General features: G+C 36.3%; 1 protein-coding gene across 9 annotated transcripts in view; it reads right to left on the bottom strand.

The window, feature by feature from the left end:
• Positions 1 to 25,860, bottom strand: part of MKLN1 (muskelin 1) — a 384,259-nt gene that overhangs the window by 21,186 nt on the left and 337,213 nt on the right. For 8 of the 9 annotated variants that reach the window (XR_014067647.1, XR_014067649.1, XM_081537099.1 and 5 more), the window contains 5 exons: positions 17,947 to 18,094; positions 16,909 to 17,023; positions 14,936 to 15,075; positions 9,517 to 9,619; positions 270 to 324 (listed from right to left, as the gene is read on the bottom strand). Coding sequence is in view for 6 of the 9 variants with exons in the window: in XM_081537099.1 (XP_081393225.1) it covers positions 270 to 324; positions 9,517 to 9,619; positions 14,936 to 15,075; positions 16,909 to 17,023; positions 17,947 to 18,094 (561 nt within the window). In the remaining 3 variants the exon portion in view is untranslated. Of the gene's footprint in view, positions 1 to 269; positions 325 to 3,468; positions 5,633 to 6,697; positions 9,620 to 14,935; positions 15,076 to 16,908; positions 17,024 to 17,946; positions 18,095 to 25,860 lie in introns of those variants that run through there. The other variant, XR_014067648.1, reaches the window with a different exon arrangement.

The following is a 25,860-nucleotide window of genomic DNA, read 5'->3' as shown; positions in this document are numbered from 1 at the left end:
CAAAACAATGCTATACAAATTATTTTGACCAGGCTTCTGTGCAATCTATTTGCATAATAAAATAACCCAGCGACTGGTATAACAGGAACTGCAAACTGACCCATGAACTGGGAACTGATGCCAGTTATCAAGAATTTTTGCATGTTACCTTGAGACCTGTTTCATTTGTTTGGATGACATCTCATCTAATGTTTCATTTTGAAGAAATCAAAATCAAACCTCCCCAGTGCTGGGACATATGGCCAGATAAAGTACACTGCAATACTTACCTAAAGCCGTGAAATCTGAACCAGATTTAAATAGAGCTGAAGCTAGGAGCTGAAACTGTGGGGAAAAAAAGAAAGCAAATTAGCTTAGCTAGGTAGAGTAGCGTCAGTCGCTCAGTTTTGTCCGAATCTTTGCGACTCCATGGACTGTGGCCTGCCATTTCCTTCTCCAAGCTAGGTAAGCACACTAGAGAAAGAAATTCCTATAATTTTAACCATTTATTAGTTACTGGATGTCTCTGCATATGTATTGCATAGGTCTATTCACCAAACAGAAAGATTGAAGGCGGGAGAAGGGGACAACAGAGGATGAGATTGTTGGGTGGCATCACTGACTCAATGGACATGAGTTTGAGTAAGCTCTGAGAGTTGGTGATGGACAGGGAAGCCTGGCGTGCTGCAGTCCATGGGGTCACAAAGAGTTGGACACGACTGAGACTGAACTGAACTGAACTGATTCACCACCAAATAGCGGAAAGAACATCGTATTTAAAGAACATGCTCATTTTTTTTACTGGACTCTCTCATCATTTTTCATAATACTAGACTAAGTCCTGGAAGTATTTTATTTTAAAAATATATTAAAGTATGTATTTGTTAAGGAACAATCTGGTCCCTAGTACGGTGTTCAGTCATGCCTGATTCTGTTGCAATCCCCTGGACTGTAGCCCACCAGGCTCCTAAGGAACAAGAGGTCAACTGAAATAAAAAATTACTACTACCATGTGATCTAACAATTTCACTCCTGAGTACATATATCCAAAGAAAATGAAAACATTAATTTGAAAAGATACATACACTCTGATGGTCATAGTACCATTATTTACAATAGCCTGATATGGAAGCAACCTAACTGTCCATCAACAGATGAATGGATAAAAATGCGGTATGTATACACACATCCACACCCACACCCCCCTACACACTGGAATACTATTCAGCAATAAAAAAGAACAAAATTCTGCCATTTGCAACAACATGGATGGATCTGGAGGGTGTTATGCTAAGTGAGATAAGTCAGACAGAGAACGATAAATACTGGATATCACCATTTACATATAGAAACTAAAAAATAAATGAATGAATAAAACAAAAGAGAAACCGACTCACAAACAGAACAAAATAGTGGTTACCAATGGGAATGTGGAAAGGGGTAGGGGCAAAACAAGGGTAAGATTAAGAGGTACAAACTACTATGTATAAAAAAACTAGACACAAAGATATATTATACAGTACAGGGAATATAGCCAGTATCTTACAATAAATTTACATGGAGTATAATCTGTAAAAATACTGAATCACTATGTTATACATTTGAAACTAATATAATATTATAAATCAACTATACTTTGATTAAAAAAAAGAAAATTACTTATTTGGGAATCTATCATAGATTGGTACCCTAAATACACTTACTGAACTTTTAGTGTATATGAATGATTTCTCACTTCAAAATTAAATGCACGCTACTGTAAAACACCTGATGCCTCTACTGCGTAAATCAAACTCTGAGAAAAAAGTAGTTATTATGTATAAGCCATCCCTAAATTACAACTTAGACTGGCATTCCATGGTATGTATAATTGTAGTATTATACAATTTTAAAGGCTCAAAGTGAAAAATGTGTTGATTAGATTCTCAGATTAGTCAGTCAGTTTATATCAGACAATGTAGCTGAACGATGACAAAATAAAATAAGACAAAACTATTGCATCACTGGTACTTTAACAAATTGGTAAAGAAAAATTCAGGCTTCCCTGGTGTCTCAGATGGTAAAGAATCCGCCTACAGTGCAGGAGACTTGGGTTTGATCCCTGGGTTGGGAAGATCCCTTGGAGGAGGGCATGGCAACCCACTCCAGTATTCTTGCCTGGAGAATCCCCATGGGCAGAGGAGCTTGGCGGGCTACAGTCTATGGGGTCGCAAAGATGGACACGACTGAGCGACTAAGCACATGAGAGAAACATTTAGGAGAACTATTTATATTTATCTTGACTGAGGATCCTGGAAAACAGGTAGTTACAGGTCAAATAAACAGAATCTCAACAGAGTTACTTGACACTTTGCAAAGCTTGAGTCACTGATGCCACTGATTCTTTAGGATGAATTTCACACTTACACTTGTAGCCTTTAAAATTTCAGGTATCAGTCACCTGATTAATTATCCTTTGAATGTAAGAAATTGGACAAATAATCCAGAAGCAACTAAGCAAGAGTTAGGGGGGGGAAAGGAGTATAAAAGGAAGAGTAAAAATATATGAAACTTCTTCATATATTTGGGTATCAGTACTCTGTCAGACAAATCTACTACAAATATTATCTGGTCTGTATCTTGTCTATTTGTTTTTTTTTTTGCTGCACCATTTAGCTTCTGGAATCTTAGTTCCCTTAGCCAGGGATTGAACCCAGGCCCTCTGCCGTGAAAGTGGGAAGTCCCAATCACTGGACCACCAGGGAATTCCCTTCTCTCTCTCTTAAAAATTTTTTTTTGGTAACGTCTTTTAATGAATAGAAATTTTAATTGTGTTGAAGTCCAATTTGTCAAGTTTTCTCTTTATGATTAGTGCCTTTTATGTCATATCCAAGAAAGCTTTGCTTATCCCAAGGTGGTGAAGATAATCTGTTTTCTTCTTAAGGATGGACTATTTTGGGTTTTAAATTTAGATCCATAATCCATCTTAATTTTTGTGTTAAGAGTGAAACAGGGGTTGAGATATCCATCTATTTAGCATCATTTGTTAAAAAGACTTTCTTTTCCCTGTTGAACTTGGTGCTTTGGTTAAAAAAAAGAAAATCAACTGACTGCATATGTATGAGTCTATTTCTGAATTCTATTCTGTTCTTTTGATCTATTTGTCTATCCTTAAGGCAATACCATACCCCGGTGAATACTATGGCTCTATACAGAGCCCTGAAATCAGCTAGTAAGTATGAGACCTCCAACTTTTTTTTCAAGATTCTTTTAGCTAGTCCAGAGTCTTCACATTTCCACTGAATTTTAGAATAAGTTGGGATACTGACAGAAACTGCAGTTTAAATTATAAACCAATTTGGGGAGAATGGGCATCTCAACACTTTTACAGTCTTTCAAACCATAAATGTGATTTATTTCTCCATTTATTTAGGTGTTAATATCTTTTAATAACTTACTTGTGTATATTTGATTATTTTTGATATTAATATAAAAAGTTTAAAATTTTCATTTTTTTTTTTTGAAGCAAGGAAAATGACTTTATTTGGAAAGCCATTTGACCAAGAAGATGGCAAGTTAGCACCTCAAAATACTCATCTTATCAGGGTCTGGATGCCAGGTTCTTTTTCATAGATCAGAGAGAAAAAAGCAATGAGGAACTAAAGTCAAAAGGCAGAATAGAGAGGGAGTAAAAATTTCATTCTCTAAGTGCTCATTGCTAGTATAAAACTGGAACTGCTTTTTAATTCTATTGGCCTTGTATTCTGTAACCTTGTTGAATTCAATTATCTTAGTATATCTTTTGTAGATTGTATGATGTTTTCTATGTACACAATAACATCGTCTAAAGATGCAAATGGTTTTACTTGCTCCTTTTAAATCTATATGCTGTTTCTTTTTCTTATTGCACTAGCTAGTACTTCTGGCACAATATTGAACAGAGGTGTTGACAGCAGACATCTTTTCCTTGTCATAATCTTAACGGAAAGGGTTTAACATTTTATAATGAAGTATGGCACTAGCTGTATATTTTTCATAGATGCCCTTTACGAGACTTAGGATATTTTTTTTATTCCCAGTTTGTTAAGAATTTTTATAATGAATGGGTTTTGCATTCTGTCAAATGCTTTTCTTCACTTATTGAGATGGTCTATGGTTTTTCTCTTTCATTCTGCCAATGTGGTGAAATACAGTTGACAGATTTTTAAAAGTTAAAACAACCTTGTACTCTAGCACAAGCCCCCTTCTTGGCCATTGCGCATTAGCCTTTTCATATTGCTGGATTCAAGTGGCTAAAATGTTCTTAAGAATTTTGTATCTACATTTACAAGGGGTATTGGTCTGCAGTTTTTCTTTGCTTCTAATGTCTCTTTTGAGTTTTCATACCAGAGTTAGGCTGCTTCATAAAAGGATTTAGAAACTGTTTTGTCTTCTGATATCGAAGAATCTACCAAATTGGCATTTTTTCTTCCTTAAAGTGTTGATAGAAATTACTGATATAACCATCTAGCCCTAGCATTTCCTCTTTTGGAAAGTTTTCAATTACAAATTCAACCTCTAATTGATATGGAGTTCCGTAAGATTTTCTAATTCTTCTTGTGCTTCTTGTTTTTGTAAGTTGTATCTTTCAAGAAATTTGTTCATTTCATCAAGTTGTTGAATTTGTTGACAAGTTGTTTATAATATTTCTGTAATATACTTTTAATGTACGGAGGCTTGTAATGATTTCCCCTTTTCATTTGTGATATTGATAATCTGTGTTTTCATTATTTCTTTTCTTGATAAGTCTTGCTAGAGATTGACTAATTTTAGTTACTTTTTCAAAGAACCAATCTTTCACATTTTACATTTTTTTTATTATTTCCCATTTTACTAATTTCCTATATTCTAAATACTTGTTTGGGATTAATTTGTTCCTCTTTTCTAACTTCAAAGATGAAAGATAAACTTCATAGGCTCTATGTAGATGGGTGGGGAGAAAACTGTTATTTTCACTATTCAATTAAATAAGTATCGCTGAGATGTACTGGCCTAGAGTTTTAACAGGTACCAAGTAGTAGTACACAATCTGAATAAAGTCATACCTCTTCCTGCAACTCCAGACTTGAATATCCAACCATCACTTCAACATCTCAATAAGGCTATTTCATAGGCATCGCGAACTGAACATATGGAAAATTAAACTCTCAATTCCAGTCAGAAGTCTCCACCTTCTCATTTCATTTGACAGTAACTTCATCCTTTAGTTTTTCAGGCTCAATACTATAGAGTCATTTCTTTCAACCCTACATCCAATCATAAAATTCTGTTGGTTCCACCTTTAAAATATATTGAGAATCAAAGCTATTTTACTCATAATTTCTACTGCTACTATTTTGGTCTGGGCAACAATCCCCCTTGCTTAGATTTACACACCTCCCTCAGAGCTCTCTTTGCCTCCATCTGTGTTCCTTTTTAGTCTATTTTCAATACAGTAATCAGTGTGACCTAATTAACACATAAAGCAGATTATATCACTCCTCTGCATGCACAATACCCTGATCTGGCTCCCTATTCAGAGTAAAAACCAAAGTTCTAACAATGACTTGAGAAGTTATTTATAATCTGTTCTGCCAATTGCTGCTCTTACCTCTCTGCTGCTGCTGCTGCTAAGTCGCTTCAGTCGTGTCTGACTCTGTGCGACCCCATAGACGGCAGCCCATCAGGCTCTGCCGTCCCTGGGATTCTCCAGGCAAGAATACTGGAGTGGGTTGCCATTTCCTTCTCCAGTGCATAAAAGGGAAAAGTGAAAGTGAAGTCACTCAGTCATGTCCGACTCTTAGCGACCCCATGGACTGTAGCCTACCAGGCTCCTCCATCCATGGGATTTTCCAGGCAAGAGTACTGGAGTGGGGTGCCATTGCCTTCTCTGACCTCACCTCTAATTAATCTCTCTCCTTACCTCTCTATTCCAGCCACAAGGGGTGTCTCCTTGATGTTCTAAACAAAGCCAAATACTCTCATCCTAAGGTCTTTGTTCTAGCCCTCTTTTTGCTAGGAATCACCTTCCCTAAATTATCTACTTACATCACTCCCTCATAATTCTTCAACTTTTTGTGCACATCTGATTTCTAAACAAGGTCTACTATGATTACTCTATTTAATAGCCGCAACTGTCCAATTCTTACCCCTTATATTTTTAATTCTGTTTAACTTTCCTATAATCCTTATCAAATCCTAATGCACTATATTTGTTTATTTAATATGTTTACTGTTCCTCCCCACTAGCTTCTAAGTATCTCTTGGGCAAGTATCTCGTTTGGTTCATTGGTGTATGTGTATCCCTTATGCCTGGCATATTGTAGAGACTCTACACATCTGTTAAATAAATGACACCAGTACTTCAGAAGCTCAGTAGAAAGATAATTAATACAAAATGTGCAAAACTGGCTGAAAACTTGTTTTTCTCATTTCTTCTTTATTATAGAACTCTCTCTAAAAATGGTAGAATCAGTTTTAGGCAAACTTTTCTTGGCCCTTTTCTAGAAAAAAATATATAATTTTCATAAACTTTATTATAATCTCATCACCAATTTAGAACCCACGTTCTGGAGACTGAAGAAAGCAAAGAACCATTATTTGGTACATAGTTGACAGTCTACCAGCATTTCCTACTAACAGGCACAATGATGATCCAAAAATGGGGGAGAAAGATCTAAAAACCACTTTTGAAACTGAAAGTCACGCAGTCATGTCCAACTCTTTGCGACCCCATGGAGTATACAGTCCATGGCATTCTCTAGCCCAGAATACTGGAGTGGGTAGCCTTTCCCTTCTCCAGGGGATCTTTCCAACCCAGGAATCGAACTGGGGTCTCCTGCATTGCAGGTGTATTCTTTACCCACTGAGCTATCAGGGAAATCAGTTGCTGATAAAATCATTTAACATTTTGTAAAACATACACAGAAAACAAAACCAAGCTACTACAGAAAATGAACAGCAGTATAAGCCTTTTTCAATAAGGGGAATGAATTCTTACAAGGAAAAGTGAAGATCTATATGCCCCACTAACAAATACTGTAAGTACATATACACACTGGAGCTGTCACCAAGGGATTTCTTTCCCTAAACAAAATCTGGCCACACATTTTTAAACAAAATAATAAACTTACAGACCAGCAATTCTCAATGTTTTAGATGTGTTTTCAGTTTTCCGTTATAAAAGAGCAGACAGAGAAGAATCTTCAAGTGTGGGTATCGTTTTGAAAAAGTTTCTAAAGTGATTCTGATGCTCATACATACATGAATAACAAGAATAACATCATTTTTTCCTAACTTCTACTCAACAACTCAAAGCTTTTAAGAAATAGAATGGAAATCTGTGGCATACAAAATCATAATTTGATAGTCTTCAGGAAAAGAGAAACTCACCATCAAAATTCTTAATATGACTATTTGAACTTGAGATACCTCCCTGTCCTGGTTTTTCCCATTAGCTTAGCTTTAAGAACAAACTGTCTGTTTTCTTTGGCCTACTTGCAGCTCACACAGCTGAAATTATTTACTTCGCAGTATTTTGTTTTGGTTTTAAAAAATAAGAGAAAAATGAATGTTCCCAGATTATAGCCATTTTAGACAGATTATGGTGAAAACACAAGAAAATACATTTATCTCTCAAATGCACAAGTCTAACAAAATGAACAATAATGCACTTTTCACAACTATCTTCAGCTTATTAATATAATCCATAACAGATTAATCTAAGTATATCTGCTACTTGGCAAAATCATGATTGTTGTTGTAGCTAAACTGTGCCCGACTCTTTGCAACCTCACAGACTGCAGCACGCCAGGCTTCCCTGTCCTCCACTATCTCCCAGAGTTTGCTCAAATTCAAGTCCACTGAGTCAGTGATGCTATCTAACCATCTCATCCTCTGCCACCCTCTTCTCCTTTTGCCTTCAATCTCTCCAATCAGGGGATTTTCCAATGAGTTGCCTCTTCACATCAGGTGGTCAAATTATTAGAGCTTCAGATTCAGTATCAGTCCTTCCAATGAATATTCCAGGTTGACTTCCCTTAGGATTGACTGGTTTGATCTCCGTGCAATCTAAGGGACTCTCAACAGTCTTCTCCAACACCACAATTCGAAAGTATCATTTCTTCAGCACTCAGCCTTCTTTATGGTCTAACTCTCACATCCATACACGACGAGGGAAACACCACAGCTTTGACTATATGGACCTTTGTTGGCAAAGTGATGTCTCTGTTTTTTAATACCCCGTCTAGGTTGGTCATAGCTTTCCTTCCAAGGAGCAAGCGTCTTTTAATTTCATGGCTGCAGTCGCTGTCTGTGCTGACTTTGGAGCTCAAGAAAATAAAATCTGTCACTGCTTCCACTTTTTCCCCTTCTACTTGCCATGAAGTGTTGGGAATAGATGCCATGATCTTTCTTCAGGGGGTTTTAAATTGTGTTTTGCTGATCCTCCACCTACTGAAGGGTTGTAACCAATACTGAGTAAGAGAACTGGGGCTTATTTTCATCGTAGGCAACTATGAAAGAATATTTACTTGTTTTGGTGCCAAGAATATGCAGGCTCTTCTGCTTATAAGTACAATGAACCTGGTGCCTGAAAGTCATTCAACATTAAATCTGTGTCAATGCTGAACAGAGAAAAACACTGTGTGATGTTGCTATTACAAAGCCAAAGCACTGCAACAGCTAACAGGGAAATAAATATATGAAGGAATGGAACTACATATAATCACCAATTCTGAGAATGAAGGTAAAATGGATTGCAGTTCAGATGTTGTTAGATGAAGCATGAACAACAATAGCTGGCAAAAGGAAGGAGTGACAAAAGGAGTCTTAGAAGTTAGTAGGAAGAAACGTTAGTAAGACCATGAAACTCATAGCCGGTGTATTCACACAATGGGGATAAGCAGATATACCCTAAGAATATTCTTACAAACAGTTGCTTCCATCCCATGTTATATATCAAAAGAGAAAACCGAAAAGTAATGATCTGTTACTAATTTCTCAAGCTTAGGGGCTAATGATGAACAAAGCTTGAGGCCTACGGTAAAACTGTAGTGCTACAACATTCATATAACTAAGTATCAAGCCAGCAAAGATGTTATTCCCACCAACCTCTCTTCATTCTCTTCTTATATTAAAGGAGAGTTTTCCTTCTTCTTTTAAGAGATTTTGGAGTACCAACAGAAAAAGTTTATACTGAACATTATATAACCCTTAAGTAAAAGAAGCATGGAACTATGGTAGAAGTAAAATTTTCTATTTCCTTCCCAATACAAACACTAATGTCTAAGTTACAACTTCATGCCTGAAAATCCTTTTCTGAATGGATCACAGGTTTCTCTCTGACTTGAATCTTACATTATTAAATAGAAATATGTCTATTTAATTTCTATTTCATCTGCTCCATACCATTTTTAAGATATTTAGTGTTATCATATGTTCCTCACTTCCCTTTAAACACTCAAGAACAAAGTCAACAAATGTAAGTTAGAAAGACTTTTTTAAAAACGTTCAATTTCTGAAGTTTATTATCACATTTACCTCTTTAGTCTCTTCTGGGTCTGAATGATCCACAGTTATATAAAGATCATTTTGTAAATATTTCAGAGCACTAAGGGGATCCATTTGGGCCTTTTCTTCAAACCTAGAAAATGCAAACAAGAATAGTAATTGCTTTAGAGTTATGAAAAAAGCATCAGAAATGTCTTTCAAATCTGGAGTGAAATACTCTGTATCTGAGGAGATATTGTGGATATCTAAAAAATCTGTGTTTAAGAATCCAGAAGTAAGAATACTGCCACTTATATAGTGTACATGTGGAGCCTCTAGAAACAGTGGTAACGCCAGGCTGTGGTGCTAGAGACTAGATAAGAGCATTTCCTACCCTCTTCTTAGGGACTTCCCGGTGGCTTAGACAGTAAAGTGTCTGCCTACAATGCGGGAGACCTGGGTTCAATCCCTGGGTCAGGAAGATCTCCTGGAGAAGGAAATGGCAACCCACTCCAGTATTCTTGCCTGGAAAATCCCATGGATGGAGGAGCCTGGTAGGCTACAGTCCATGGGGTTGGAAAACGTCAGACACAACTGAGCAACTTCACTAACTCACTACCCTCTTCTTAAAACTGTAAGCTAAGATTAAGCCAACTACTAATACAGTGGATATATCAAATATTTTTTTATAACAGAACCACAAAACAGTCAAATGTGTTTCATAAAAAAATAAGTAGGGATAAAATAAAAATACTCTCCTAGATTTGTGTCACATACTTTCCACTGGAGGTGTTTAACAGATACTTCAGAAACCAAAATGACTATAGTTTCTTTTAATGATTAGATTTTTAATGAGACTACTTCCACATCTCAGTCAGTAATAACAACAACAAAAACAACTGTACCAACCATTTATCAATTGTCTGCGCTAGACACTGTGCTGCTGCTGCTAAGTCGCGTCCGACTCTGTGCGATCCCATAGATGGCAGCCCACCAGGCTCCCCCGTCCCTGGGATTCTCCAGGCAAGAATACTGGAGTGGGTTGCCATTTCCTTCTCCAGTGCACTAGACACTGTATCAAGCATCTTATATATATCATTTCATTTATCCTCACATAACCCCTACGATGACAAGTTGATGATAATTTAAAAAGCAAAAGAGATGAAGAACTGTTGCCTAGTAAATGAATTTGGCCATGCTAAAACCTAGTAAGCAGCAGAAACAGAATTAAACTCAAGTTTCTCTGATTCCAAAGCAGAAAGGAAACAATGAGTTCTCCTAAATTAAAAAAGTTTGCTTCAACTATATATTTATTTAAATAATGATAATTCATTTTGTAATAGAATTATATATGGATTTATTTCCAAAAACTTGGTATGCTTTTCAAAGTATTAAAAGGAAAGAAAAGACATTAAATTTCATTTGGAAAAGGAAAATAGTAATGAGCCTTTCTTGACTGTTCAGCTGACGGCATCAACAATTTCCTGTGTTTAGAACTAACCTCAGTGAAAGGGTACCTGCAAGGAGGGGCAAAGACTGGCAAAATATTACAGTTTTCCTGTACCAGACAGTACCCTGATTGTCAACCAGCCTACAACCCTCAGATGAGAGTTTTAGTCATGTTACTCTACCATCTTGTCCACAATGAATTAGTTTTGGCACCGGAACCAAAAGCAGTCATCTTGAGCTTGCTGAGCCATTTATAAAGTGGCCTGGCAAAATTCTTTCCAGGATACACTCTCTAGGGAACTTTCTCTAAGAAGATAATCTCTTAGAGAAACTGAATGAGAGATACACAAGAACACAAAAACACACAAACCACAGAAGGCAATAAGTAGAAGCATGAAATGGTAGATTCCTTCCCTTCTATCCTTCTTTCCCTTCCTACCTAGTTACCTACCGAAGCCATAAGGGAAGTCAGAGTCAGGAAGTAGAACAAGAAAACCAGACAGAAAGAAGCAGAAAGAGAAAGGCTCAATTACAAAGAAAGTTACTTCAGTAGCTTCTAGCTAATCAGAATTGTCTCAGTATCTTAAACAATTCTTCATCAGGCCTCACTGTTCAAGTGCTAAGAAAGCACTTTAATTCTCTGGATATACTCATTCTTTTCCAGTGAGAAATTCTAAGTATGTTTTTATCTTTTGTAATCTGATAACTTAACCAACACATATCTATGGTTCTATTAAATAAATCCAGCGAAAGGATCCATTTTCCTGGAAGTTGTGTTTTTTCTAAGCTTTTTTTGTTAGCCTGCTAAAACTTATTACTGGACTTATGTCTGCCATCTAGTATTATATTTCAGCCAACAATCGTGCCCTGTACCTAAAGAAACAAGGAACTAATCCTATCAAAAATGGTTTTCTTTTGCCCCTTTCTATCCCCCAATCATATGTTTGGAAACTTGAATGTTACAGAAGAGTGGCACTTTATTTTCTGTATCATGTGGCACCATTAAGAACAAAGACACATTCTTGGCAGTCAACATACTTCTCTCCCTCCAAATCTGTATTTTAACTAAAATTTATATTTTAACTAAATAAGTAGCAAATTTCAAAGGCTTATTATTTGCTCAATCACACAAAACTGTCTTTCAATTTCAGTCACTTTATTTCATGAATCACACTCACAAGATTTGCTAGTCTTTCATCATATAATTAAAAATTTAAATAATTTGTTACTGATTATTATTTTCCTTATTCACTTTCATGCCTCACTTTGTGCATTTACTAGCACAAGTCAGTAACGATGCTTTGTATCTAAAACTTAAAACATGCCATGATATTTGATAGTATTTCAGATTCCCGTAAATTGTCATTTTGCCTGCCCATTGATAGATTTTTAAAGGAGAAAAACTGCCAAAGATCAAAAATAATAATACTTTTTAGGATGAGTTGGCTGTGTGGAAATGAATAATTCTACTTATTTCGAGAAGGAATGAAAATTAATTTTTCTGAAGGGCAACTTATAATTCATCAATTTTGCCTCTATCCTATAGAAATTTTGGATAGGGGTGCATACATGCAAGCTTAGTTGCTCGGTCATGTCTGACTCTCTGAGACCCCATGGACTGTAGCCTGCCAGAATCCTCTGCCCATGAGATTTTCCAGGAAAGAATACTGGAGTGGGTTGCCATTTCCTTCTCCAGAGGATGTTCCCAATCCAGGGATCGAATCCAGGTCTCCTGCATTGCAGGTTGATTCTTTACCATCTGAGCAACCAGAGAAGCCACAGAGGAGCATACAGACTTACATAATAACATTAACTACACTGTTATTTCTGTTATTTCTAATTACAAATAAGTTGGAAAAAATCTAAATATTCTACAAAAGGAGACTAGTTATGTAAATTACACAGAGTAAAACACTATGTAGCCATTATATTTATTAATGTAAGTAATAAGACGTTTATAATACATCACTTATTAAAAGAAATCAGATTCAAAGCAAGATGATTCCTATTTTTCAGTTAAAGAAACAAAAATTTATTTGTGCACCTATAGTTCACGGGATACATAACCAAAATATTATTTCTGAATGGTGGGATGAGGGATGATTCAATTCTCTGTGGTAAAGAGAGAGGACTTTTTTTATCCTTTATTAACAATGTATTTGGAGAAGGCAATGGCACCCCACTCCAGTACTCTTGCCTGGAAAATCCCATGGATGGAGGAGCATGGTAGGCTACAGTCCATGGGGTCGCTAAGAGTCGGACGACTGAGCGACTTCACTTTCACTTTTCCCTTTCATGCACTGGAGAAGGAAACGGCGACCCACTCCAGTGTTCTTGCCTGGAGAATCCCAGGGACGGCGGAGCCTGGTGGGCTGCCGTCTATGGGGTCTCACAGAGTCGGACACGACTGAAGTGACTTAGCAGCAGCAGCAGCAATCATGTATTACTTTTCTAATTAAAAGCCAGAGGGAAGTATTTACAAGTAAATTCAAATTCTTCACATATAGCACTAAACAACTCTTTTAAAATCTCTAGTGGGCTTTTGGTCAGGAAATTTTTTTCAAAAACCAAACTCAACATTCTAACTATAGTTTTTGTATCTGAAGTAGGGAAGAGAAAACAAAACCCACTATGATTTCCCCAAACCTGTCTTACCCCTTTAAAAACAAAGTCTTACCCCTTTAAAAACAAAGTTTAACATTAACTAAAACACCAAGGAATAAAATTTTAGCAATGCAAAAGATTAGCTGAAGGTACTTTAAGCTTAAATGTTGCTAATAAGACAGAATTTATCTCTTGCTATCCAGCCAACATGACAATTCAGACCCTTTCTCCTATAGATTCTACAGGAAATACTCGTACTTATTCATAGTGATGCCAAAGCAACAGAAGCAACTAGTTTCTATTATCAATTTATTTCTTAAGCACAACTTGTGAAAGCAGAGTAAGAAATAACAGATAAACATGATATGATATAGGAATAAAAATCTACTTTATACCTACACAGAGGTTTTTATTTTATTCTATATATTCATAAAATATAATACATAATTATATAATAAACATATAAATACACATATGTATGCCTGTCTGTGTATATACATATGTGTAAGAGGTGGAAGTGGTGGTGGTGGTGAAGTGGTAAAAACTCTGGAGTCAGAATACTCAGGATCGAATCCTGGCTGTCACTCACGGTTGAATGACCTTAGATGAGTTACATAATCCACTTAAAAATGGCTACATTTCTTCTTTTATAAAAAGAGTAACTATAACAGTTAACTTCTACACTGACTTGTGCAAATAACATGCAGGATTCAGCTTACAAAAATTGTTCATTAATGGTATCTATTATCATCATTAAGAGCTGTCTCTCCCCGCAAACTGTAAATTTTAATTATAATCTAACATTATTAGCAACTAAAGGAATAGATGTATTTTTCTACATTTTTCAGTAGCTTATCATCTGCTAAGGCTGAAAAGCAAACAAGACTGAGGAGATATATATAAAAATGTTTGATTACATGATTTTGCAATTAGATTGCAAAAGTAATGATGTAAAACTATAATATATTAGATTGTATTCTGAAACATCAAAATATAAAGAGATTATTTAGTCAACTATATCATCATATTCACTGTTAAGAGAATCAACAATAAGTCAGTCAAATGCCAATAATTCTAGAAATGATGTAATTTGTAGTGGGTTAGGCCTTGAGTTACTTGAAGGTAGGTTCATCACATTCATAGAAACTTTTTCCATTATTTTGACAGTTGCAATATACCCCTGCTTATCTTTAATAACTTCTAGCATCAAGATCTATCTTCACTTTGTACCTCTCTTTGAAAAAGAAAGAAAATAATAAGAGAGTAACAGGGCATTTACAAAAGTCATGATCTTCACAGTATTTACACTGTCATGTCACTAAATTTCCAAAGATAAAAGTCACATCTCCAAAGCTTAGGTAATACCAACAACAGCTGATAATGCTAAATAAAAGTTTTTAGTGAATTATTTTTATACCTGTGTTTTCTTATGAGGTACTTGCAATGCCGCAGTAAGTAATCTTTTGAAGGCCTACACAATTTCAGTGACCAGAAGTCATCTAATCTCATCTTTGGGGAGCATGATTTTCCTGGATTCCCACCAAATAAATAATGAACCTATAATAAATAAAACGAACCAGATTTTTAAAAAATGCATACATACTCAGGAAAGTTGTAGTAAAATTTCTTCATTTTGGTAGTAGTGTATAACAAGTAACTTGTTTAGCTTTACTCATACAAAAAAACTAAAACATTCTTGCATGTCTACCAAAGGCTTCCTCTGATTTTTCTCAAGTTTCCATTTTACTTTAAAGTACTGTGATTACTTCCTTAAATTACATTTCATGTTAAAGTATGTTGTATTATTACAGTTACACTGAAAACGGAAGATATAAAAGTAAAGCAATGGTAGTAAGAAGCTATTCTAAGATACAGAGTTTACTTAGGCAACAAATAATGGGGATTATCAAGTTAATCAAGTGTCATTCATAATAAAAAATATCTTTTAAAAAACTGACACACAAGTTGAATCACTGAAGGTCAACAATAACTAGGAAGTTTTAAAAATTTTAGCATCTTACTTTTGTTGAATATGTTTCATATGAAACATATTCACATTGAATATTAGCCTTAATGTTGAATATTAAATGGGATGTATGATTTGTGAAATAACTTTTAAAATATTATTCTATCATTCAATTAAAACTGTTAGGTAGTTAGAATAGGAAACAGGAGTCCAATATAGCAGAGGCTAAAAGACAAAGAAAAAAGTCCACAAAAACAGAACAAAGGAAGTTCCGAGACTGGAGTGAGAACCTCAGGTGAAGAAAAACAGCCCTCCCGGCTAGCCCAATTTACATAGGGCAGGCTCAGGGGGAGGAGAAAAAACATAAAAAGAGGAGCCAAAATTGAGCCTCACGCTTCTTTTGGGTTGGCCCGTCCTCACTCCTAGAGGATGTATTTTCCCTTGCTTGCCAAATAAAACTGAGCTGTAACTGAGCTGTAACACTGGTCCACCGCTTAAACTGAGCTGTAACACTGGCCTGCCACTTCAAATTTTTGCTGTGGCAAGACAGAACTGAGGAAATTACACACTCCCCCAACAATACCAAATAAGAAATGTGAAAGGAATGCAATAATGACATAATGACACTATTAAAGGTTTAGTAATATTCCCTACTCAGAGTGGTAAAGCATTTTTGATATTTTGAAACATTTATAATCAGCAGTGTTACACAACAGAGATATTATTTCTATTCTATAGATGGGTATTCATTTATCCTTCATTTTGGGGGACTCTCAGAGAAAGAGGTTTTAGTTATTCGAATGGTATCTTTTACCTAAAGATCTCAAATGATTGAGAATTTAACAGAAAGAATATGGTTCTGTCAGTAATTTACTACATAATCTGAGCCCAATCATTAAACTATATGTAAAGTTTAAGGGAGAAATACCTAAAGAAACCACACTAAACACTTAGTGACACTAAAACTTCAGAATTCAGGACTATTTTCACAAGTCTGATGGAACAGATATGTCAATCATAGGAAAAATAAAGATTTCTTACACAATGGGAAAATCTAAAATCAGTAAGTTACATAAACCTTTTCATATCATGGAAAAAGGTATATACAAGTGCTGAAAACTGTGTATCTTCTACTTAAATATTCATATTATAGAAACAACAGGCCATGCTACGTATCAGATCTATGCAGCTAAGAAGCAATAGCTACTGGCCATTTTCATAAGAAATGTACCAGGAATTACGGATTATGCAAAAATGTTTATTCTTTTAAGGAATTTCAGGGAGAATTGATATCTCTGCTACATATTCTAGTAAATGTTGGTTATTTTTATTCAGATCTACTGAAAATAATCAGAAACAGATATTTTGAGATTCTTTCTGATTGTACGTCATAGAAAGTTTATCAGTCAACGCAGTTAGGATACCTTGTGTAATTCATCATATACAAGCTGATGGGCAAATCTTGGACATGGTTCTTCCTCCTGAAGACTTTTACTTGGATTATCCTTTGCAGCTTGATCATTCTTATAGACACAAGACCTGCAAGACATTGCTTTTAAGGCATTCTATCCTAGAAAATTAGCAGTACACATAAGGTTAATATAATTGTAGCAAGCAAATTAACGCAATGTCTAATTACCAACAAAAAATTATAAATTTGTTCACATAAAATCTTAAGTTCTGGTCACTCTCATACAAAATAATCCGAATTTGTTAGAACTGAGTTCTGAAGTTCTTTAATGTCCACCAAAATCTCATTTAAGAACAACCTACTTCGTGTTATGAAACAGGATCAAAAAAAAAAAAAAGAAACAGGATCAGCATATATATAGGCTTAAATCAAAGGTTGAAAGAGATGATATCATATTTATCTATTTACAATAGAAACTCACAACAGACTGCTTTCATTCTTACTATAAATAAATGTCCTATTCAGAAGATAACAAATCCCTTAGCTGCTGAGCATGACCCTCCATTACTGAATGGAGGTTCTCAGAAGTTCCTCAATTCTGGAGAATATTCACTTAGGTAGTACTACAGAACATTACAGCTGGGTCCTCTAGGTCAGTGTTTTTCAAAGAAAAATGTACAGCAGTTCTGTGAGATGCTCTGTGACAAAAAGGTCCTAGGTTTGAATACTCCCCCTCCCGCAACCTTGCTCTAGTCAAACTGCTTCATTTCATAAAAACTAAGAAGGTAGAAAAAGCTAGACTAAAATATAGTTCTCTTGACTCTCAGACCAGGAGATATCTACTAACTGAAAAATTCAGAGGTAAAATCCATTGCTGAACATCATTGTAAACATGGGCACCAATATTGACTCTTCCAATCCCTAATATTGACATTAAAATATATGACATCACAAATTAAGGTAAGCCTTCTACTTCCCTCTTTTTCTGAATAAACCAACAACCTTAAATAAATGTTACATAGGGATTGCAACACAGACAAGAGCTACTTACCAACTATTTCTTACAATATCATAAATCCAGAATGAATTTCTGACATTCTCTTCCCTCTTTTCCTTGTCTTTGCTGAGTCCAGATAAGACATGTATTTCATTCAGCTCTGGATCAATGGTTGCTCTCTGTGTGAATCCTGTCATTGGAACTATAAATTGAAAGAGAAAATAAGAGGACAGTATTAACATTAGATAACAGGTTAGTACCACTTCAGCACTTATCTTCTAACATATAACATAACTTTTATATTAAACAACAATCAATTGTTTACTGCCCTCTCCTCACTCTAAAACATAAGCTCTATAAGGCCAAAGGTTGTTTCGATCACTGTTTTGTTCCCAGTGTCTAAAACAACTGCCTGGCATGTAACAGTTACTCAACTATTTGCTGAAATAAATGAATGAAAACTGTCAGGATGGAGTTAGAAGGAGAAAAGAGGTAGAACGAATGTGCAATGCAATTATTTTTATTGAGGGAAGGGGCAATGCTTTATTTAACTGATTTATTCCCTGCAGTGGCTCTAATTTAATAGCAGAGACAAAATATTTAAATCTTGACCAAGAAAAACAAAAATTTGACACACAGATTTGTTTAATAAAGTCAAAGTCATCTAAAATACCTGTTCAAGACATATAATGAAATGACAAAGTTTCCAAGAAAAATAAAATATTTGGGGGTAAAATGTGCCATTTTGTTTTCCCAAGTGGTTTGGACTCCCTAGAGTTAATTTTCTGAGAAAATATTTTATTTTCCTGAGAAATCCATTAAATTAGTGATGGCCATTTTGCATTATCCAGTAATTTGCAAAACACTGATATGGCAAATGCAAATCTTCTCATTATTGTTACTTGGAAATATTAGTTGAAATATAATTTTATGATTCACAACATACTTGCCACAGATCTAAAACAATGCCGTTGTTTCAGTATTAAATTTCTTTTATACATGAACAAGTATCATATGCTGAAAAAGCTACACAAACATCAGCTTGAAGGAAAACATCTCAATCAATCCATAATACTACGGAAGCAGATGCTAACCACACCGATACTCATTCGTCTTTATCTACTTTAGCAGGGTCAAATAACGCAATGTTGACTTTTTCCTAGTTTAATTCATGTGTCTTTTACATTCATATTCAATAAATGTTAGGAATATTTTAGAGACTATACAAATGTATCCTGAAAGATGATGCTGTGAAAGTGCTGCACTCAATATGCCAGCAAATCTGGAAAACTCAGCAGTGGCCACAGGACTGGAAAAGGACAGTTTTCATTCCAATCCCAAAGAAAGGCAATGCCAAAGAATGCTCGAATTACCGCACAACTGCACTCATCTCACACGTTAGTAAAGTAATGCTCAAAATTCTCCAAGCCAGGCTTCAGCAATATGTGAACCGCGAACTTTCAGATGTTCAAGCTGGTTTTAGAAAAGGCAGAGGAACCAGAGATCAAATTGCCAACATCCGCTGGGTCATCGAAAAAGCAAGAGATACCAGAAAAACATCTACTTCTGCTTTATTGACTATGCCAAAGCCTTTGACTGTGTGGATCACAATAAACTGTGGAAAATTCTGAAAGAGATGGGAATACCAGACCATCTGACCTGTGTCTTGAGAAATCTGTATGCACGTCAGGAAGCAACAGTTAGAACTGGACATGGAACAACAGACTGGTTCCAAATAAGAAAAGGAATACGTCACGGCTGTATACTGTCACCTTGCTTATTTAACTTCTATGCAGAGTACATCACGAGAAATGCTGGGCTGGAAGAAACACAAACTGGAATCAAGATTGCCGGGAGAAAAATCAATAACCTCAGATATGCAGATGACACCACCCTTATGGCAGAAAGCGAAGAAGAACTAAAGAGCCTCTTGATGAAACTGAAAGAGGAGAGTGAAAAAGTTGGCTTAAAGCTCAACATTCAGAAAACTAAGATCATGGCATCTGGTCCCATCACGTCATGGGAAATAGATGGGGAAACAGTGGAAACAGTGTCAGACTTTATTTTTTGGGGCTCCAAAATCACTGCAGATGGTGATTGCAGCCATGAAATTAAAAGACGCTTACTCCATGGAAGGAAAGTTATGACCAATCTAGATAGCATATTTAAAAGCAGAGACATTACTCTGCCAACAAAGGTCCGTCTAGTCAAGGCTATGGTTTTTCCAGTGGTCATGTATGGATGTGAGAGTTGGAAGGTGAAGAAAGCTGAGCGCCGAAGAATTGATGCTTTTGAACTGTGGCGTTGGAGAAGACTCTTGAGAGTCCCTTGGGCTGCAAGGAGATGCAACCAGTCCATCCTAAAGGAGATCAGTCCTGGGTGTTCGTTGGAAGGACTGATGTTGAAGCTGAAACTCTAATACTTTGGCCACCTGAGGCAAAGAGCTGACTCATTGGAAAAGACCCTGATGCTGGGAAAGACTGAGGGCAGGAGGAGAAGGGGACGACAGAGAATGAGATAGTTGGATGGCATCACCAACTCAGTGGACATGGGTTTGGGTGTACTCTGGGAGTTGGTGATGGACAGGGAGGCCTGGTGTGCTGTGGTTCATGGGGTCGCAAAGAGTTGGACACGACTGAGCAACTGAACTGAACTGAACTTCATAGAAAACATCTGCTAATCCCTATTCTATAATCTTTTAAAATGCAAATATCAGAGATGTATGACTTATAAATGAATGTGGCAATCTGCTCACCTTAAATAAGGACCCACTGAGGAAATGGAAATTTCTGGGTGGAATGGAAATCAGTAGAGCAGGAAGGAAATTTTGAATTCTATAAAACATGGCTGGAGTCACTAAGAGGAGAATAAAGGAGTCCTGGCTATGCAAGGCAAGGAAGAATGCAGAGGGACATAAGACCAAGTTTTATACGCTTCCTCTTCCATATTGTCACATTTTTACCTAGAAGCAGCTTTGTAGCAGAAGAAAAAAATGACAAGTGTTCCCTCTTGAAAACAAAAGCAGTGGGCCGGTTTACAATACTTAGGGAGGCAAGACTTCCATGTTTACCAAATGTGTATTATAAGAATTATAAAAAATTACTTTGATTATACAGCATATTAGAAAATATATACTTCCGATTTCTTTGTTCTTGCACATACAATATGCCTTTTACTCTACATAACATTGATTTTTGCATCAGAGTTATATATTTAAATCTTTTATTGGCTTTTTAAACAACTTCACATAATATTAACCACATACCATGTAATTCACCTATTTACACAGCTTGGTGGGTTTGCTTTTGTACATCCACTGTAAAACTATCATCACAATCTAATTTTAGAATATTTTCATCACTCCAAAAACAACCCCTATACCCATCAGGAGTCATTTCCCACCCCCTTTCTGCCCACTGGGTCACAGCATCATTTGACATGTCTACCAACAATGAGTGTGCAGCGGAGACAGGCACAATGAGAAGATCCTGAGACACAGAGATCAATTAGGAGGCTGTTAAGAATGTAATGGCATGGAATGAACAAAGCAGGGAGGAGGTATCAATAAACAAGCATAATTTCCATCAGCACAAAAATATAAAAATCTCTGAACTGGCTTAAGAGAGACTTGGAATGGAAACTTGTGAAAAATAAGAGCAAAAATGTTTCACTGAAATTTTTTGGAGGTTTTCAAATATTTTACTCTAAAATATTCAAATGCAAAATCTCTCAAGGACAGAATTTCTATTAATCCTTAAGTTTACAGACCTTTACAAATATAATTTTTATTGTGTAATAATGACAAAGAAAAATGTTCACATACAAAAATATTTATGTGCATGTGAATAGAAAAAAATATGAAAGTACATCAAAATAATAGCTACTGGAGAGGGGGAAGTTAGGACATTTTAACTTTCTAATTATATAATACAAAACCTTCCAATATATATTGCTTTTATTGTTATAAGAAAAGAAGAACAATCTAAACCAAAATACAGAAGAAAAAATATCTGGGTAGACACACGGGGAACTTTTAGTAATAAGTGAAAAATTCTCACACATCCTCTCAAATTTCTCAAGGACAAAATTTTACACTAATGTCTGAAATGCTGCTATTTACATGAAAAGAGAATTCAGGTTTCAAAAGACAATTTTAATGGCACTAAAAAACCCAGTGTTTTAAAATCACTTAGATACAAAACTAAAACTAGAGATTAAAATATTTCAGATTTTTTTCTCTAATAAATAAAAATGAAAACTTATATCTAAAGAGTTCCTAAAATTAAGGGTTAATTCAAACTTACACTGAATGTATCTATGTTAATGACCTTTTGCTTAAATTTTACAAACTGTACCTAAGTTTAATTCCTATTTCCATTCCACTCTACACACACTGACAATTCAAAGAACATTTCAATAAGAAACCAATAAAAATAAAGCTTTTCCTCTAATTTGAAAAGATACACCCACCCCAATATTCATAGAAACACTATTTACAATAGCTAAGACATGGAAGAGACCTAATGTCCACTAACAGGTAAAAGGATAAAGATGTGTGTGTGTCTGTGTGTATAAACACGACTCAGCCATAAAAAAGAATGAAATAATGTCATTTGTAGCCACGTGGATTTTGCCTTTTCATACTGTTCATGGACACATGGGCACAATAAAGGACAAAAACGGCAAGGACTTAACAGAAGCAGAAGAGTTTAAGAAAAGGTGGCAAGAATATGCAGAAGAACTACACAAAAAAGTTCTTAATGACCCAGATAATCATGATGGTGTGATCACTCACCTAGAGCCAGACATCCTGGAATGTGAAGTCAACTGGGCCTGAGGAAGCATCACTATGAACAAAGCTAGTGGAGGTGACGAAATTCCAGCTGAGCTATTTCTAATCCTGAAAGATGCTGCTGCTAAAGTGCTGCACTCAATATGCCATCAAATTTAGAAAACACAGCAGTGGCCACAGGACTGGAAAAGGTCAGTTTTCATTCCAATCCCAAAGAAAGGCAATGCCAAGGAATGTTCAAACTATCAGACAGCTCCATTCATTTCACATGCTAGTCAGGTTATGCTCAAAATCCTTCAAGCTAGGCTTCAGCAGAACATGAACCAAGAACTTCCAGATGTACAAGCTGGATTTAGAAAAAGCAGAGGAACCAGAGATCAAGTTGTCAACATCGGTTGGATCATACAGAAAGCAAGAGAGCTCCAGAAAAACATCTACTTCTGCTTCATTGACTACACTAAAGCCCTTGACTGTGTGGATCACAATAAAGTGTGGAAAATTCTTAAAGAGATAGGAATACTAAGATCGGTTCAGCTGTTCAGTTCTGTCCGACTCTTTGCGAACCCATGGACTGCAGCACACCAGGCCTCCCTGTCCATCACCAACACCCAGAGTTTACTCAAACTCATGTCCATTGAGTTGGTGATGCCATCCAACTATCTCATCCTCTGTCGTCCCCTTCTTCTCCTGCCTTCAATCTTTCCCAGCATCAGGGTCTCTTCAAATGAGTCAGCTCTTTGCCTCAGGTGGCCAAAGTATTCGAGTTTCAGCTTCAACATCAGTCCTTCCAATGTATATTCAGGACTGATTTCCTTTAGGATGGACTGGTTGGATCTCCGTGCAATCCGAGGGACTCTCAAGAGTCTTCTCCAACACCACAGTTCAAAAGCATCAATTCTTCAGCGCTCAGCTTTCTTTATAGTCCAACTCTCACATCCATACATGACTACTGGAAAACCACAGCCTTGACTAGACGGACCTTTGTTGGCAAAGTAATGTCTCTGCTTTTAAATACGCTGTCTAGGTGGGTCATAACTTTCCTTCCAAGGAGTAAGCGTTTTTTAATTTCATGGCTGCAGTTACCATCTGCGGTGATTTTGGAACCCCCCCCAAAATAAAGTCTGACACTGTTTCCACTGTTAGAAATACCAGACCACCTTATTTGTCTCCTGAGCATACTGTATGCAGGACAAGGAGCAACAGTTAGAATTGGACATGGAACAACAGACTGATTCAAAATTGGGAAAGGAAGTACGTCAAAGCTGTATACTGTCACCCTGCTTATTTAACTTATGTGCAGAGTACATCATGCGAAAGACTGGGCTGGAGGAATCACGAGCTGGAATTAAGACTGCCAGAAGAAGTATCAACAATCTCAGATATGCAGATGATACTACCTTAATGGCAGAAAGCAAAGAGAAACTAAAGAACCTCTTGATGAAGGTGAAAGAGGAGAGTGAAAAAGCTGACTTAAAACTCAACATTCAAAAACTAAGGTCATGGCCAGCTAGTACCGACACTTTGTGGCAAACAAATGGGGAAAAAGTGTTAATTAACAGTGCTAGATTTCATTTTCTTGGGCTCCAAAGTCACTGCAGACAGTGACTGCAGCCACAAAATTCAAAGATGCTTGATCCTTGGAAGAAAAGCTATGACGAACCTAGACAGCATGTTAAAAAGCAGAGACATCACTTTACCGACAAAAGTACATATAGTCAAAGTTATGGTTTTTCTAGCAGTCATGTACAGATATGAGAGTTGCACCATAAAGAAGGCTGAGCACCAAAGAATCGATGCTTTCGAACTTTGATGCTGGAGAAGACTCTGAAGAGTACTAAAGGAAATTAACCCTGAATATTCATTGGAAGGATTGATGGTGAAGTTGAAGTGCCAATACTCTGGACCCCCTGATGTGAAGAGCTGGAGAAGACCCTGATGCTAGGAAAGACTGAGGGCAGGAGAAGGGGGAGACAGAGGTTGAGATGGTTGGATGGCATCACCGACTCAATGGATGTGAGTTTGAGCAAACTCTGGGAGTTAGTGAAGGACAGGGAAGCCTGGCATGTTGCAGTTCATGGGGTCGCAAAGAGATGGACAAGACTTAGCGACTGAACAATGACAACAGCAACACGAATGGACCTAGCAACTGTTATACTAAGTGAAGTCTTCAGAGAAAGACCAATACCATCACCTATGTGTGGATCTAAAATATGACACAAATTAACTTATTTAGAGAACAGAACCAGACTCACAGATAAAAAACAAACTTATGATTACCAAAGGAGAAAGGGTAGGAAGGGATAAATTAGGAGTTTGGGATTTGCAGATACAAATTACTACATACAAAATAAACAACAAGGTCCTACTGTATGGCACAGGGAACTACATTCAGTATCCTGAATAATCTATAATGGAAAAGAATATGATGGAGTCATTTTGCCATACCAGAAACTAACACAACATTGTAAATCAAGAGTACTTCAATTTAAAAAAAAATAAAGTTTTCCATATCTACCTTCAAAAGCAGTCTGGATTTGTTAGCTCCTTTGTAAACAGAAGTTAAACTTACTTTTCATTTTAAGCAAAGATTTTATGAATTCTTACTAAAGAAAATTACATGTAAAATGTTACATATATATAGAAACTGAAGAATTATGGTCTAGCCCTAGTAGGCATTTTAGAGTTGAATTTTTATAAGCTGATTGAATTTTAGTAAGCTGATGCTTATTAAATAGAAAGGTTGGGGCTTTTGGTTTTAGATAGCAAGCTAAACCTTAACCACATTATCCTTCCTTCCCAGCATTCCACTTGAAATGGCAGAATTCTAGTCAAAAGAAAAACAAAAAAACAGGACTGGAAATGTCAAGAAAGTACCAAGAGATAAGAAATTCTGAGGAATCTTGAGAAACAGCAGCTGGGATTATATTGACAAAGAAATCATAGCCAAGGAAAAGAGAGCCCAACTCACTAGCAATATAAGATGGAAAAATTTCTGAGTAAATCATCAAATACAAAAAGCAGGAGTGGACCATGAGAAGGACTCCTGTGGGGAGCTTATAATAAGGACACAGGGGCCTGAATAAGAATGAGAGCAGAGCTTAAAGTGACTCCAAATCTTCACCACAGACGTTAGGTGAAGATAGGAAACAAGGTAGCTGTGCTTTGATAACCATGTA

This window comes from Giraffa tippelskirchi, chromosome 10 (assembly GCF_054371585.1).
Source record: "Giraffa tippelskirchi isolate mGirTip1 chromosome 10, T2T-mGirTip1v1.2.pri, whole genome shotgun sequence".
NCBI classification, from domain to species: domain Eukaryota; kingdom Metazoa; phylum Chordata; class Mammalia; order Artiodactyla; family Giraffidae; genus Giraffa; species Giraffa tippelskirchi.
Note: the sequence above shows the minus strand (reverse complement) of the source record. Positions and strands in the feature narration are given on the sequence as shown.